The sequence below is a fragment of the Garra rufa genome, chromosome 24 (assembly GCF_049309525.1).
Source record: "Garra rufa chromosome 24, GarRuf1.0, whole genome shotgun sequence".
NCBI classification, from domain to species: Eukaryota; Metazoa; Chordata; class Actinopteri; order Cypriniformes; family Cyprinidae; genus Garra; species Garra rufa.
In genome coordinates this window covers 19,562,422-19,579,733 of record NC_133384.1, presented here as the reverse complement: position 1 = coordinate 19,579,733, position 17,312 = coordinate 19,562,422, and the positions used below count along the sequence as shown (strand labels likewise).

Here is a 17,312-nt window from a genome sequence, read left to right as displayed (position 1 = left end):
CTTACATCATCTAAAAAAGCAGCTACAAATAACAAGCAAAGAACATTTACATTATCAAAGAACTTCATCACTAACTAGTGTAGCCTAGTCTTGTGCCAGGTGCACTTTAAAAAACACTCCCGTTATAATCAGTTTATCTATCTACACTGTATGATGAATAAATCTCTTCCCCATGCGGCGCGTTAAGGCGACGTGGCCACTCTATGCGTGTGTTTATACCACGGCAAGTTTCTGAAGCATCCTAGAACCGACTCTCTGCACTGCATCGCTAAAGTTATAATAATAATAAAAGTTAAATAATCGTCTTGCTATTGTCAAAGGCATCAGCAACTGGCATATCTCTAACTATCGTCGATACATGATACTATCGTCACAACCCTAACTTGGTGGTTCTCATTTCTACAAATGGTGCAAACTCTGCTAGATTATAGATAAAAGATTCCCATTCCCCTGCCATTCTGTGATCGGCAGTGATCGGCAATCGGCAGATCATGATCTTGGTGATCGGTAATCGGTGATCGGCCCCAAAAATGCTGATCGGAGCATCTCTACTACAAATACAACCAAAGAAAAAAAAACAAAAGAAAAGAAAAATTATGCTGAAATTTAACTCCTCATCCAATTCTCTTAGTTTTAACAGCCAATTTGAATTTCAAAGGTAGAAGGCTGCAACTCAAAGCAAGGGTCAAAGCAATGAATACAGTAATCTGTAATAATTTAGCTCAAACTGCTGTCATGTAGTGACAATCCCAGATCTGCAATTAGGGTTAATTTGAAGAATAAGATTGTTTAATTTGAGTTGCTCAAATTGACATGCATTGTTCGCAACCCCTTGTGGACAGGCACTAATTTCGATTAACGCCATAACAAGTGCTCTGATCCCATTTCAAACTCAATGTGACATCTGTCAGAGCCAATCTGCTGGCCCCATTTGTAACGTTTAAGCCATATAAAATGGCAATGTATAATCATTATGTCATTCTAGTCATTTGATATGAACACAAAATCATGTATTATTCACACATCCCAGATATAAACTAGGTTATTTGGAGGTTGTTAACAGCAGCCATACTAAAACAAGCCAACTGTTTCAGAACACATGAAAAATGGAAATTCAATTTTCATGTGACCTTTAATAATCGCAACACCAAACGCTGCCAGAAATAGAATCCATTGCTGCAGAAAATCAATTAGTGTATATAATGAAACAGAAGACTTTCTAAAAATACAGTTCCTTCCTGGTGACGTGATGCATACACAAGGACGATGACGCAGAGGAGAGTATGGGAGAGTGACGGAAGGTGTAAAAAGCTCATTTACTACTTGTGCTATCTGCTGAGTAACTCTAATATGTAACCGAAGCCTGTGGCTGAGTTTGGAAGTAGCGTGACATGGGTGCCAATGTTCTGTAAGGCCACACAACAGCAAAAGCACAGCTCTGGGAACATGATCACACATAATGGATGGAGCGTGTGGAGGAAAATATTAAACACAGGAGCAAGAGAGGACAGATGTATTTAGCTCAGTGTGTGCTGGTGGAAACATTGAGCACACTAAGAGGGAAAACTGCAATGCGTTATAATAAAAAAAAAGTAGGCTGTTTCTTCAACTTTGGCCACTTTTACACACCAGGAAATCTTTTTAAAGGATTTTTTTAAAGGGGTCATTGGATGCAAAACTCACTTTTACATGTTGTTTGAACATTAATGTGTGTTGGCAATTTGTGTACACAACCACCCTACAATGATAAAAATCCACAAAGTGGTATTTTTTTTTTTTTTTTAAAGTAATATCCCCTTTTTAAATCAGGTCATTCTCAGCTTTTTTTCGGTGTGACAACACACCGACAGAGGACTCTCCCACGATAGTTGATTCACATGAGCGCCTTACCTTAGACCCAGCCTCGCCGAGCTGAAACAGTCCGACTCTGAATGCCATTGTGTGGACTCAGGTGCAGGGGAAGACAAGAATGTCTCAGATTGAGCGATTGAGGTGTTCTGTTGTTGGATGTAATAATGAACATAGCAGTCGTCATTTTCTCCCGACATCTGAGCCGCTGAAGACGCAGAGGATTAACGTTACTTTCGTTTTTGAAAGGAAAGCGCCGATCCCGATCTACATATGAGTCTATGTTCATGCGAATCATTCGTGATGCAGCTTCACCCACAGCAGAAATGAGTATAAGGGTTTTGATGCATCTTTGCAAATGGCCTTTCTTAATAACGTGTTGGCTAGCAAGTTTCGCAGCTAAACGCAGCTATAGTAAACATTACGGCTCGTCATCCCACACCAGAGAGGGGCGGGGCAAGCAGATCTCATTTGCATTTAAAGGAACATGCAACAGAACAGCTCGCTCTAAGAAGGGCTGAAGGTAAAAAGAGTGTTTTTTACACTAACATTGAGAAATTTTAACCAAAGTATGTTATAGACTTCTCATTAAGACCCTAAAGAATCATATCAATTTGTGGAAAGGGGCATCCGATGACCCCTTTAAAGGTTCACTTCCAGAATTAAAATTCAATCAGAATAAAATTTAAGTTTTTGAGGAAAATATTTTAGGTTTTTTTCTCCATATAGTGGACTTTAATGGGGATCTGTGGGTTGAAGGTCCAAAATTGCCGTTTCAGTGCAGCTTGGGCTCTACACGATCCCAGCCGAGGAATAAAGGTCTTATCTAGCGAAACAGTAGGTCATTTTCTAAAAAATAATTACAATTTCTAGACTGTTTTTTTTTTTTTTTTACCACAAATGCTCATCTTGCACTAGCTCAACTTCACACATTATGTAGTCATGTTGGAAAAGTCACACATGATGTAGGTGGAATACAAAGCGAACATGCAAAGGAAGTCAAACGCCCTTTACAAAAAAAAGGAAAACTTTTTTGGACGATTTTAAAGTGGGAGAAAAAAAAATAAGTAAAAAAAAAATAATAATAAAAAGTTTTTCACCCTACCCTACCTTTTTGAACCGAAGTGCCAATGTGATTACGTAATGCGCAAAGTCGAGCTAGTGCAAGATGAGCATTTGTGGTTAAAAAGTGCATCAATTTAAAATTTTATTAAAAAATGACCTATCACTTCGCTAGATAAGACCCTTATTCCTCAGCTAGGATTGTGTAGAGCCCTTTGAAGCTGCACCGAAACTGCAATTTGGACCTTCAACCCATTTGTTCCAATTGAAGTCCACTATATCCTGGGATGGTTTCCTCTAAATGGCGTAAAGGAGGTTGTGGATATGGTGCGATTAAGTTAGCAAGAGGTAATGCCCCTTAAAGTTGAGTGTTTTTCACAGAGAGTGGAAAAAAGGATGAAAAATAATTTTTCACAAACAATGGGCTTTTATCGGTGCAAAAAACTAACCTTGAGAAACATAATATGAAAACTGAAGCTGCTTTTAATGACCCCTTCAAATACAATAACTAATTTGTGTTGGAAATAACAGTATGGTGGGAAAAAAGTCAGGTATATAGACCATTGGGACAATGCAAGTGGACAAATTAAACTACTGAGATTATGAAAAGCATTTTTAAGATTATTTATTTTCTAAAAACCCACTGGGCCAAAAGTGCTTGTAGTTGAAGAAACACCTAGTAATGTCAAAGTCTCTCTTCTTCTCACATACGCACACACAAAAAGCAGCAGCTGTTACCCCCTTCTAAATTTACCAGAAGCAGGCTGACAGAGTAGGAGTGTTTACACAGGGCGTCCTGATATTGTGCACACCAATTTAACACAGCCTCCATCCATCTCGCAGTATTCCTCAATTACTACCGCAAATAAAACCGCTCACCCACCAGGGAGCCATCAGTGCATTATGATCAACTATCACTGACAAAAAGCGCAACAGCTAAAACAGAAATAATGCAGGCCCTTAGTTATTAGAGTGTCAGAGCTTAAAGTTACAGGGCTGCCTTGCTTAAGTATTATTACTTCATTCTACATTTGGCAACAAACTGAACACTCAAACACACAGGAACAATCCAATCAAAACTGAACCCCTCGGCTGTCTGCAGTCTATAAGCCACGAGCACCATGCTAAGAAAATCATTGGCCTGGCTGTAAATCAGTCAGAGAAACACCTGGGCCCCCACTTCATTAATGAATTGCTACCTAAGAGGAAATTGCACGCTGCCAATTGGGGGTCAAAATCCTGTCCATTGTTCAAATGAAGAACAAGATCATTAAAGGGACAGTTCAACCACTCAATTTAAATTATGTCATTCCAAACCTATATGTGACCCTGGACCACAAAACCAGTCTTAAGTAGCATGGGTATATTTGTAGCAATAGCCAAAAATACATTGTATGGGTCAAAATTATCGATTTTTCTTCTATGCCAAAAATCATTAGCATATTAAGTAAAGATCATGTTCCATGAAGATATTTTGTAAATTTTCTACCACAAATATATAAAAACTTCATTTTTGATTAGTAATATGCATTGCTAAGAACTTCATTTGGACAACTTTTAAGGCGATTTTCTCAATATTTAGATTTTTTTCCACCCTCAGATTCCAGGTTTTCAAATAGTTGTATCTCTGCCAAACATTGTCCTATTTTGACAAATTTACACTTATGACTGGTTTTGTGGTCCAGGGTCACATATGCATTATTTCTCCTTTGGAGAGAAAAGATTAATATTTATGATATTTTGTATGATGAGATATTCTGGCAAATATTGCTTTCTTTTGCATGAAAGTAAACTAATATGGACATTTTTACTATGTATACTATTTAAATTGTATTTGTTATAGTAATATTGTTTAGAGTGTCAACTATTCTATTGTATACTTTTGAGATTGTTGGCTCTGTCCCAAATTGCTTATTGTGCTTATTAGTGGATGATCGATATACATCAATGAAAGCTGAAAAAGGTAAACAACTTTTTATCTGACATTTCTGACTTTTTTCTGATAGTTGTGAGTTCATATTTTAAAATTCTGAGAAAAAAAAGTCAGAATTGCAAGATATAAACATGCAATTGCGAGAAAAAAAAGTCAGAATTGCAAGATATAAACATGCAATTGCGAGAAAAAAAGTCAGAATTGCAAGATATAAACATGCAATTGTTTAAAAACTCTGAACGGTGAGATGCAAACACGGAATTCTGAGAAAAAAAAAGTCAGAATTGCGAGGTATAAACTCAAACGCGTGAAAAAAGTCAAAATTGCGAGATACAAACACGTAATTCTGAGGAAAAATTCAGAATTGCGAGGTATAAACACGGAATTCTGAGGAAAAAAAAGTAGGAATTGCGAGGTATAAACAGAATTCTGAGGAAAAAGTCAGAATTGCGAAGTATAAACTTACAATTGCTACAAAAAAGGTCACAATTGCAAGATACAAACGGAATTCTGAGAAAAAAAGTTGGAATTAGGAGGTATAAACTCACAATTGCACGAAAAAAAGAGAATTGCGAGATACAGAATGGAATTCTGAAGAATAAAAGTCAGAATTGTGAGGTAAAAACTCGCAATAGCAAAAAAAAATCAGAATTGCAAGATGCAAACATGGAATTCTGTGGAAAAAAAAAAGTCAGAATTGCAAGATATAAACATGCAATTGTTTAAAAAATCTGAACAGTGAGATGCAAACACTGAATTCTGAGGAAAAAGTCAGAATTGCTTAGTATAAACTCGCAATCGGAACAAAAGGGGTAACAATTGAAAGATACAAACGGAATTCTGAGAAAAATAATCAAGATTCAAAGATATATCTTGATATTTGAATATATATATATATATATATATATATATATATATATATATTCAAAGATTATAAAATAATCAAGTTACAAGATATAAACTCACAATTGCATGAAAAAAGAGAATTGCGAGATACAAACATGGAATTCTGAGGAAAAAATTCTGAATTGCGAGACACAAACACAGAATTCTAAGGAAAAAAGTCTGAATTGCGGGGTATAAACAGAATTCTGAGGAAAAAGTCAGAATTGTGAAGTATAAACTCGCAATTGCGAGAAAAAAAGGGTCATAATTTCAAGATACAAACGGAATTCTGAGATAAAGTTGGAATTACGATATATAAACTTAATTGTGGGGGGGAAAATGGCGAGATACAAACATGGAATTCTGAGGAAAAAAGTGAGACCATTGCGAGAAAAGAAAAGCTAGAATTGAAAGGTATAAACTCGCAATTGAATTGCAAGTTCATTTCATTTCTCAGAATGACTTTATTACTCCAAATTGTGAGTTTATATCTTACAATTCTGATAAAAATTCAGAATTTCCAATTCATTTCTCACAATTCCGACTTTATAACTTGCAATTGTGTTTATATCTCAATTCTGAGAAAATAAGTAAAAATTGCAAGACGCAAACTAGCAATTGTGAGGAAAAAAGTCAGAATTGTAAGTCGGAATTACCTTTTTTTAATTCAGAAACTGGCTTCCATGTATATCGGCTTTGGTGCTTTTAAGAGTTTTTTTGGGGCCATTTATAAATTATCTGCATTAGCAATTTTTTAATGTTTATGGGTTTAAGTAAAAAGGTTAGAGATGCCATTCTCAACCATTTTTCATGTAACTGTCACTGATAACTAAACAGGGGTCAGTTTCAGTATGTGAAAGTGTGTCAGAAAGAGGAAACGGTGGACAATAGACGTTGGTTTGCAACAGCTCATTAAAATGAATCTGCCTGAGGGACTTTGGGGTATGCAAATGTTTTCATAACACAGACTCCCTCTTCGTGGCACACAACTAACTCAGACACCACAGGTAAAAGAAGGCTTGCAGGATGCAGAGGAAAGAGAATAAGCATGTTTTGCAATAACAAACCCTGTCTGAACCACCTGTGGAGAGCACAGAGGGAAGTATAACAGCCCTAAGCGGGGCTAGCAGAATGTGTGCGCAGCTCAAACATGAAGCAAGCTCAGGATGAAGCAAACATTCAGCTCAGGATGAAGCAAACATTCCACTCTACTTCCTCTCAACGTATGGGAGATTTCAATTTGCCTTTTCTTGCCCCAAGTGCTTTACACAAATTGTGATGGGGTTTGAAATAATTGGAACAGGGAGATGCCAGAAAGAAAGAAGGCACAATTTTGACACAATAAATGGTTCGTTTGATGATTCATATTATTTTTAGCTGCATGTTACTTGCAGTCTGTGAATCAAGCATCAACCAAAAGTCCAATTTATGTACTTTTTCTTATTAAAATATTATACAGAATTAAAAGCACAAGGTAAATCAATCTCAGCATTAAAACATTAAAAAACACTTGCATTATTATCTTAATCAACTCATTTAATGCTAAAATAAAAAAAGGCTTTAAGGTATCAACATAAGAAAAAAAAATTCTAGCCATTAGGTTTCAAGGGAGAAGAAAAACCTCAGGCAGTTGTTTTGTGTCTCTGGCTCTCACTCGTATCATGCTCACTGAACTATAAACACAATTCTAAGAAAAGATTTCAGAATTGCAAGATATGCCATTCTGAAAAAAAAAAAGTCTGAACTGCAAGATGCAAACCCGGAATTCTGAGAAAAAAAAAAGGTCAGAATTGTGAGGTATAAACAAATTGTGAGGTATAAACACGTAATTCTGAGAAAAATGTCAGAATTCTGAGGTATAAACAAATTGTGAGGTATAAACACGTAATTGCAAGAAAAAAAAATTCAGAATTGCGAGATACAAACACGTAATTCTGAGAAAAAAAGTCTGAATTGCAAGATGCAAACATGGAATTCTGAGAAAAAAAGTCAGAATTGTGAGGTATAAACAAATTGTGAGGTATAAACATGGAATTCTGAGAAAAAAGTCAGAATTGTGAGGTATAAAACGGAATTCTGAGAAAAATGACAGAATTCTGAGGCATATACAAATTGTGAGGTATAAACACGTAATTGCAAGAAAACAAATTCAGAACTGTGAGGTATAAACGGAATTCTGAGAAAAAAAAAGTCAGAATTGTGAGGTATAAACAGAATTCTGAGGAAAAAAAGTCAGAATTGTGAGGTATAAACAGAATTCTGAGGAAAAAAAGTCAGAATTGTGAGGTATAAACATGGAATTCTGAGAAAAAGTCAAAATTGTGAGGTATAAACAAATTATAACGTATAAACACGGAATTCAAAGAAAAAATATCAGAATTGCGAGATACAAACAGAATTCTGAGAAACAAGTCAGAAATGTGAGGTATAAACACGGAATTCTGAGAAAAAAAAGTCAGAATTGTAAGGTACAAGCACGGAATTCTGAGGAAAAAAGGCAGAATTGTGAGGTATAAACTCACAATTGCAAGAAAAAAGGCAGAATTGCAATTGCAAGACATAAATAGAATTTTGAGAAAAGCACAAGGTAAATCAATCTCAGCATTAAAACATTAAAAAACACTTGCATTATTATCTTAATCAACTCATTTAATGCTTAAATTCCAAGATAAAGAAAGACACTACAATAAAAAAGGCTTTAAGGTATCAACATAAGAAAAAAAAATTCTAGCCATGAAGTTTCAATGGAGAAGAAAAACCTCAGGCAGTTGTTTTGTGTCTCTGGCTCTCACTCGTATCATGCTCACTGAACTATAAACACAATTCTAAGAAAAGATTTCAGAATTGCAAGATATGCCATTCTGAAAAAAAAAGTCTGAATTGCAAGATGCAAACCCGGAAATCTGAGAAAAAAAAAAAAAGGTCAGAATTGTGAGGTATAAACAAACTGTGAGGTATAAACACGTAATTCTGAGAAAAAAGTCAGAATTGTGAGGTATAAAAACGAAATTCTGAGAAAAATGTCAAAATTGTAAGGTATAAACACAGAATTCTGAATAAAAAAAAAGTCAGAATTGCGAGGTATAAACACGGAATTCAGAGAAAAAAAAAGCCTGAATTGAGAGATACAAACACTGAATTCTGAGAGAAAAAAAGTAAGAATTGTGAGGTATACACATGGAATTCTGAGAAAAAAAAAGTCTGAATTGTGAGGTACAAACACGGAATTCTGAGAAAAAAAAGTCAGAATTGTGAGGTATAAACATGGAATTCTGAGGAAAAAAAGTCAGAATTGTGAGGTATAAACACGGAATTCTGAAAAAAAAAACTGAATTATGAGGTACAAACACGGAATTCTGAGGTATAAACACGGAATTCTGAGAAAAAAAAAAAGAATTGTGAGGTATAAACACGGAATTCCGAGGAAAAAAACCCTGAATTGCGAGATACAAACACTGAATTCTGAGGGGAAAAAAAGTCAGAATTGTGAGGTATAAATACGGAATTCTGTGAAAAAAAAGCCTCAATTGCGAGATACAAACACTGAATTCTGAGGGGGAAAAAAAATCAGAATTGTGAGGTATAAACATGGAATTCTGAGAAAAAAGTCAGAATTGTGAGGTACAAACACGGAATTCTGAGGTATAAACACGGAATTCTGAGAAAAAAAGAATTGTGAGGTATAAACACGGAATTCTGAGGAAAAAAGTCAGAATTGTGAGAAAAAAAGTCAGAATTGTGAGGTATAAACATGGAATTCTGAGAAAAAAGTCAGAATTGTGAGGTATAAACACGTAATTCTGAGAAAAAAGTCAGAATTGTGAGGTGTAAAAACGAAATTCTGAGAAAAATGTCAAAATTGTAAGGTATAAACACGGAATTCTGATTAAAAAAAAGCCTGAATTGAGAGATACAAAGACTGAATTCTGAGAGAAAAAAAGTAAGAATTGTGAGGTATACACATGGAATTCTGAGGAAAAAAAAAGTCTGAATTGTGAGGTATAAACACGGAATTCTGAGAAAAAAGTCAGAATTGTGAGGTATAAACATGGAATTCTGAGAAAAAAAAGTCAGAATTGTGAGGTATAAACACGGAATTCTGAAAAAAAAAACTGAATTATGAGGTACAAACACGGAATTCTGAGGTATAAACACGGAATTCTGAGAAAAAAAAAGAATTGTGAGGTATAAACACGGAATTCTGAGGAAAAAAGTCAGAATTCTGAGGGGGAAAAAAGTCAGAATTGTGAGGTATAAACATGGAATTCTGTGAAAAAAAAGCCTCAATTGCGAGATACAAACACTGAATTCTGAGGGGGAAAAAAACTCAAAATTGTGAGGTATACACATGGAATTCTGAGAAAAAAAGTCAGAATTGTGAGGTATAAACATGGAATTCTGAGAAAAAAAATCTGAATTATGAGGTACAAACACGGAATTCTGAGGTATAAACACGGAATTCTGAGAAAAAAAGAATTGTGAGGTATAAACACGGAATTCTGAGGAAAAAAGTCAGAATTGTGAGGTATAAACATGGAATTCTGAAAAAAAAAAACTGAATTCTGAGGTACAAACACGGAATTCTGAGGTATAAACACGGAATTCTGAGAAAAAAAAGAATTGTGAGGTATAAACACGGAATTGTGAGGAAAAAAGTCAGAATTCTGAGGGAAAAAAGTCAGAATTGTGAGGTATAAACAGAATTCCAAGGAAAAAAAAAACCCTGAATTGCGAGATACAAACACTGAATTCTGAGGGGAAAAAAGTCAGAATTGTGAGGTATAAACACGGAATTATGAGAAAAAAAGCCTGAATTGCGAGATACACACTGAATTCTGAGGGGAAAAAAGTCAGAATTGTGAGGTATACACATGGAATTCTGAGAAAAAAAAAGTCTGAATTGTGAGGTATAAACACGGAATTCTGAGGTATAAACACGGAATTCTGAGAAAAAAAAGAATTGTGAGGTATAAACACGGAATTCTGAGGAAAAAAGTCAGAATTCTGAGGTATAAACACAGAATTCCGAGGGAAAAAAACCCCTGAATTGCAAGATACAAACACTGAATTCTGAGGGGGAAAAAAAGTCAGAATTGTGAGGTATAAACACGGAATTCTGAGAAGAAAAAAAAGTCAGAATTGCGAGAAACAAAAATGGAATTTTGAGAAAAAAAGTCAGAATTGTGAGATATAAACACAATTGCAAAGAAAAAGTCAGAATTGCGAGATATAAAATAAAAATCTAGCAATCACAGCATTAAAAACAAATGCATTATTATCATCTTAATCAACTCAAGTAATGCTTCATATTTCAAGATAAAGAAAGACACTACAACAAAAAAAGGCTTTAAGGTATCAACATTTTTTTTTCCAGGCCATGAAGTTTCAAGGGAGAAGAAAAACCTGAGGCTGTCAGAATGTAGAGAAGCCATTTGTTTTGTGTCTCTGGCTCTCACTCGTATCAAGCTCACTGAACTGTTTCAGGTGTAAGCGGTGATCAATACATTGACTTTAAGGCTGCAGCATATGTACTTTATAATGGGGTGCTCTTTATTCCAAAGACTGCATATGCATGTTCACTGAAGCATTATAACCCATCACAAAGACCTCTCCCTATTTGTGGATCAGTGATGTGCTTCTTTAAAAGATGCCGTCTGGGAGTGTGTACAGCTGGAGGTTACAATCAGATGGGTGTTGCCCCAGACAGAGGGTCCGTCACTGCCCCACTTGCTCACCAAGCTGTAGATAAAGAGACCTTCCAACAAAATTCAAAATCACTGGCCTGTCTCAATCAATCATACAACTAAAGCAGCTTTGTTTTGTTTAAACCTGTCACTGTGCACACTCCCTGCATGCTTCATTTCATTGTAGTTACTATGGATATGACTTAACATGTTGATAATAGCATGATGCTGATTCGTTTTGTCAACCAAAGTCTGCGTATCCAAAGAGGCTTAATTCAAATTCATCAGCATGCTCAATCACAGTGCGGAAGGAATGGGATTTGAAAAACATTAAGGATAAAGGTATATGACAAAGGAAAGAACAAAGGTCATGGGATCATGTATAAAACCCCCCTCCACTTGCAATGACCTCTTGTAGTTCTCCAGGATTTTTTCTTCATTTGTAAAACATTTATATAATATGATATAATATACACCACCAGTCAAAAGTTTTTGAACAGTTTTAATGTTATTTAAAAAAATTATCTTCTGCTCACCAAGCCTGCATTTATTTGATCCAATATACAACAAAAGCAGCAATATTGTGAAATATTTTTACAATTTAAAATAACTGCTTTCTATTTAAATATATTTTAAAATGTAATTTATTCCTGTGATTGAAGCTAAATTTTCACCATCATTACTCCAGTCTTCAGTGTAACATGATATATATATATATATATATATATATATAATTATTATTATTATTATTTTGAGCAGCAAATTAGAATATTAGAATGATTTCTGAAGGATGATGTGACGGGAGTAATGATGCAAAAAAAAATCAGCTTTGAAATCACAGGAATAAATTACATTTTAAATTATATTCAAATAGAAAATAGTTATTTTAATAGTAAATAGTAATAGTAAAAAATATTTCAAAATTGTACTATTTTGCTGTACTTTGGATCAAATAAATGCAGGCTTGGTGAGCAGAAATGACTTATTGAAAACATTTAAAATCTTTTGACTGGCAATATAATATTAATAATTATATTGCCAGTCATATTAATATTAATATACTATATAAAATATGATTATATTTATAATTTTAATACACTCATATATATTTAAAAAAAATCTCCCTAAACAAATTATATGTATATAAAATATATATAAAAAAATTCTGTATTTATTAATTTAAACTAAAAATAAAAACTAGTGTGTTTGTTTAATATTTATACAATTTATACACTAATGTTTATATAATTCTGTATTTATTAATTTACAAATGTAATAAATTAATTATATATTACTAACTATACACCTAAAACTATATTTATATATTAATTAAAAACATTTTAACCATTTAAAAAATTAAATACAGTTTTATATGTATATATTTTTATTATATAAATATTTTTATATAATAATTATACATCACGTTATATATCATATTTGTATATATTTGTTTATATATGTATCTATATGCTTAGGAAATTTTATAAATATTAAAATGTAATAATTAAAATAAATTAAATATTTGAAAACATATCTAAAAATGTATGACACTGTTAAAGGATTAGTTCACTCCAGAACTAAAATGTAATTCTGATAATTGTGGTAAAAAAAATTATAAATGTGGCTAAAAAGTATATCAATCATTTTTAGTATTATTTTATATTTATTATTTATTGAAACTACAATTTGGACCTTCAACCCATTGATCCCCGTTGAAGTCCTGGAATGTTTTCCTCAAAAAACGTAATTTCTTTTCGACTGAAGAAAGAAAGACATAAACATCTTGGATGAACATTTTGGATAATTCAGGACTGAACTAATCCTTTAACTGTCATATTAGAACCACAAAAGCAAGTAGGTACTGTCATAAAACTAAAAAACACTTCTTACCAAGGTAGAGGGAAGCATTCTCCTTCTTCACGTTATCATCCAGGTATGTTGGTCCCAGCGTGTAGATAGGAGTGGATCCCATGCCCACCAGAACCTGGGCGCAGACGAACAGGGCAACATATACGGAATGATCGTTGCCCTCTTGGTCCCTCGGACAGGACGACACATCCAGACCGTCCCTCCTGCTCCCATTCCCACTCAAGCACAGGCCCTCGTTCCCCGTGGATGAATTGACCTCTTGGATTTGATAGGGTGGAGAGATGAAATGCGGAAGGGAGAACAGAGCTGCTCCCACAGCGATGAACACCCCTCCAACCGCCAACCATCGTGGCCTCTGGCCTCGACCACCGAAATAACTGATGAAGACGACCACCAGAAGACTTCCGATGTCAAAGCAGCTAACCAAAAGTCCTGATTCTGAGCTTCTAAGGCTGTATCTCTTCTCTATAGTGGTGATGACACTACTAAGGTAGCCTGAGACCATCAACGACTGGATGAACGTCAGGTAACACATACAGAATAAAAAACACCTAGAGTCGGACAGAATCACCCTCATGTATTTCCTCACAGGAAAGCGGATGAATCTCGCCAATGAAAAGCCTACTTTTTTGCCACCTCGATTAGCTTCAGTTCTCATAGAGCTGCTAAGACCCACATTACTAGACATGGAAGGGGAGAAATCAGTTCTGGTGGGTGAATCCAGTTCACTCGAGTCTCTTTTCTGTCGTAGATCGTCAAACGCCAAGCACTGGTCGATATTTACTAAAGTCTGCGTCGTACTGACCAGCCGCGGTTCCAGAGACTCATCAACGGTAGGACAGTCTCCGTTAAGAACGGGCAGGCTTTTAGATTTGAAGTAACCTCCCGGATCTCCATATTGTCCCTGGAATTCACAGACTTCCAAAGATTCTGATATATCACTCCGGGTCTCATCGTTATACGGTGAAGTCATTTTGGCTTTGTGGAGTCAATGCAAATTAGAACTATGATTATAAATTAGTTGTAGTTTACAGCATTTATTCTACACATGATCCTTATGTATAGCTGTCCAACAGCTATTTTATTTATTCCTAATCATAATAAATCACAATATGGTCATATCATATGCATTAGATATATTCTATAATATTTCACCTGTTGTAGGTGCCAACAACTTCGCCTCATTTATAAGCACAAGCATCGAAAAAGTTCATTTCATGTCATTTGAAAACACATAGGATGAAATGATCTCTGGTCGTGGTGCTGAAATGATTCTTTGTAGTTCAGTGATTCAGAATCCTAAAGACAAAGGAAATAAAGACAAAGTAGTATTAATATTTCTTTACTACCTGTTTAAGAAGCAATACAAACAGCGTACAGATCCTGTCATTTGTTTTGTGAAGTCAAGCTGCTGTCTGGTAGATTAGCGGTCGAGCAAGACAAAGACTAACAGTAAACGTGCGACAGACCAGTGATAAAACACTGTCAGGAAATTTAAAAACTATGTCAACCGTGTCAAATTATTTGTTTATCTAACACAACTAATTCCCGACCTAATGTTTACGAAGTCACGACTTTATACATGAGTGTAATTCGGAGAAATATAGTACAATATAACGTTACCGTCAGTGCAAATACTAAGACTTTCATTGAATTCCTTCACGGCACATCGCAACAACTCGACTCTAAGCTCTAATAAATAATAATAATGAACTGAATGAAGGAGAATTGAATGAGGGACTGTACTTACACGGGCAGATAGACACAGAGGTAGTGAGTTGTTGTCCTCGGCACGGACAGTGAGTGAATGAGATTGCGGATTTGATGAAGGGGGTGACGGAGCCCTCCAAGTGCATGTTGGGAAATGTAGGCTGATTTTCCTTTGTTTTTTAAACATACTTATTTATATTTCTTGGCCACAAAACCTGTAAATCATTATGTTCAGATGTTCATTTCTTTGTGACAACATGCCCCAATAGTTGCCACTGAATTGTGTATCACAGTCATCAAAATATATCAAAGATTATAAAACATAACTAAACTAACAAAACAACAAAAAGTAAATCTAAAAGCCATTTACTAAACTGTATAATGTTAACTGAACAACTTGTGTCCACTTGTTGCAGCTAACAAAAATATATATATTAAAAAAAATAAAAAGTCAAGTTTATGTACACCTTGCAGAATGTTAACTATTTTAGCAAAATAAGAGGGATCATACAATATGCATGTTATTTTTTATTTAGTACTGACCAGAATAAAATATTTTACATAATATATATATTTTTTAATGAGTTGTTCATGAGTCCCTTGTTCGTCCTGAACAGTTAAACTGCCCACTGTTCTTCAGAAAAATCTTTAAGGTCCCACAGATTCTTTGGTTTTTCAGCATTTTTGTGTATTTGAACCCTTTCCAGCAATGACTGTATGATTTTTGAGATCCATCCTTTCACACTGAGGACAACTGAGGGACTCATATGCATTTATTACAGAAGGTTTAAATGCTTACTGATGCTTCAGAAGGAAACACGATGCATTGAAAACTTTTTGAAGATGAGGGTAAATTTAACTTATTTTGTCTTCTGGGAACATGTCAGTATCTTCTGTAGCTTCTGAAGGGCAGTACTAATTTAAAAAATATGATATTTAGGCAAAATAAGAAAAATGTACACATCTTCATTCTGCTCAAAAGTTTACGCCAGCTCTTAATGCATCACTTTTCCTTCTGAAGCATCAGTGAGTGTTTAAACCTTCTGTAATAAAAAAAATAATAATTGCATATGAGTCCCTCAGTTGTCCTCAGTGTGAAAAGATGGATCTCAAAACCATACAGTCATTGTTGGAAAGGGTTCAAATACACAAAAAAGCTGAAAGACCAAAGAATTTGTGGGACCTGAAGGATTTATCTGAAGAACAGCAGGCAGATTAACTGTTCAGGACAAACAATGGACTCATGAACAATTATCACTAAAAAAAAACAAAAAAAAAAAAAAAAAACAGCTGTGGATCATTCAGGTAAAACCACAGTATTAAGAATCAAGTGTATGTAAACTTTTGAACAGGGTCATTTTTATAAATTCAACTATTATTTTCTGCTGTGGATTGTATGTAAATGTCTAAAGGCAAACCCAATTTTTATGGCTTTCCTCGGGGGTGACTCTCTCCCAGGTGTCCAACTGACCTTTGACCCATGTCTTTGAACAGTGTCACTCTTTTATAGTGTGAGTCAGCTCTCTACTCTGAAAAAGTCTTAAAATGTGTATGTTGCAGTGTTTTCCAGCTTATGGAGTATCCAATGAAAGTCTGAGAGAAGCATGATGATTTTATTAAAATTAAATGGCTACACGTGCAAAAATAGCATCTCACATCACTGCTACACAATTCTTCCATGAATGCTGGATGTTTTTGCTTTGAGTCATGTCTTGGTCTTGTCTCTTTCAGTGAGGACACCACTTATGATTTTCCCACATCCCTCTTAAATTGTACTCACATAAAAGTAGGGAATTGAGTACAGTGACACCACCTGGTGGTCACATTTGTCTATTGCATCCAACATTTTAGATGGCAGCAAATACACTACCAGTCAAAAGTTTTTGAACAGTAAGATTTTTACGGTGACGCATTGCTGCCGCACACTTATTTTTTTTCCCACTCAGCTATGTCGTTATAACGAGATCTTTTCTCGTAAAAACGACATCTTTTCTCGTAAAAACGACATAATTTTCTCGTTAAAACGACATCTTTTCTCGTAAAAACGACATAATTTTCTCGTTAAAACGACATCTTTTCTCGTTAAAACGACATCTTTTTCTCGTAATAACGACATAATATGTCATAAAAACGATCTGATGTTCCTGTTATAGATGATATGATTATGTTATGTGAGGGAGCTAAGCGTTTGTCCGCGCTGCCTTCGCCACAGTCCTGACCTAAAGGAGGATGCACGCTGCTGGAGTTATATAGAAATACACTGTTTTAATCATTTTAATGTAATGGTTTCAATTGTAGCAGCTGTTTATTAGGATTAATCT

The 17,312-nt window shown here is 34.8% G+C and overlaps 1 protein-coding gene across 1 annotated transcript in view; it reads right to left on the bottom strand.

The window, feature by feature from the left end:
- The window catches only part of slco5a1 (solute carrier organic anion transporter family member 5A1), a 65,550-nt gene extending 50,976 nt beyond the window's left edge, over positions 1 to 14,574 (bottom strand). Inside the window, exon 1 of the mRNA XM_073831008.1 lies at positions 13,303 to 14,574. Coding sequence (XP_073687109.1) covers positions 13,303 to 14,254 — 952 coding nt within the window. The 5' untranslated portion in view covers positions 14,255 to 14,574. The remainder of the gene's footprint in view (positions 1 to 13,302) is intronic.
- Positions 14,575 to 17,312: the final 2,738 nt, after the last annotated feature.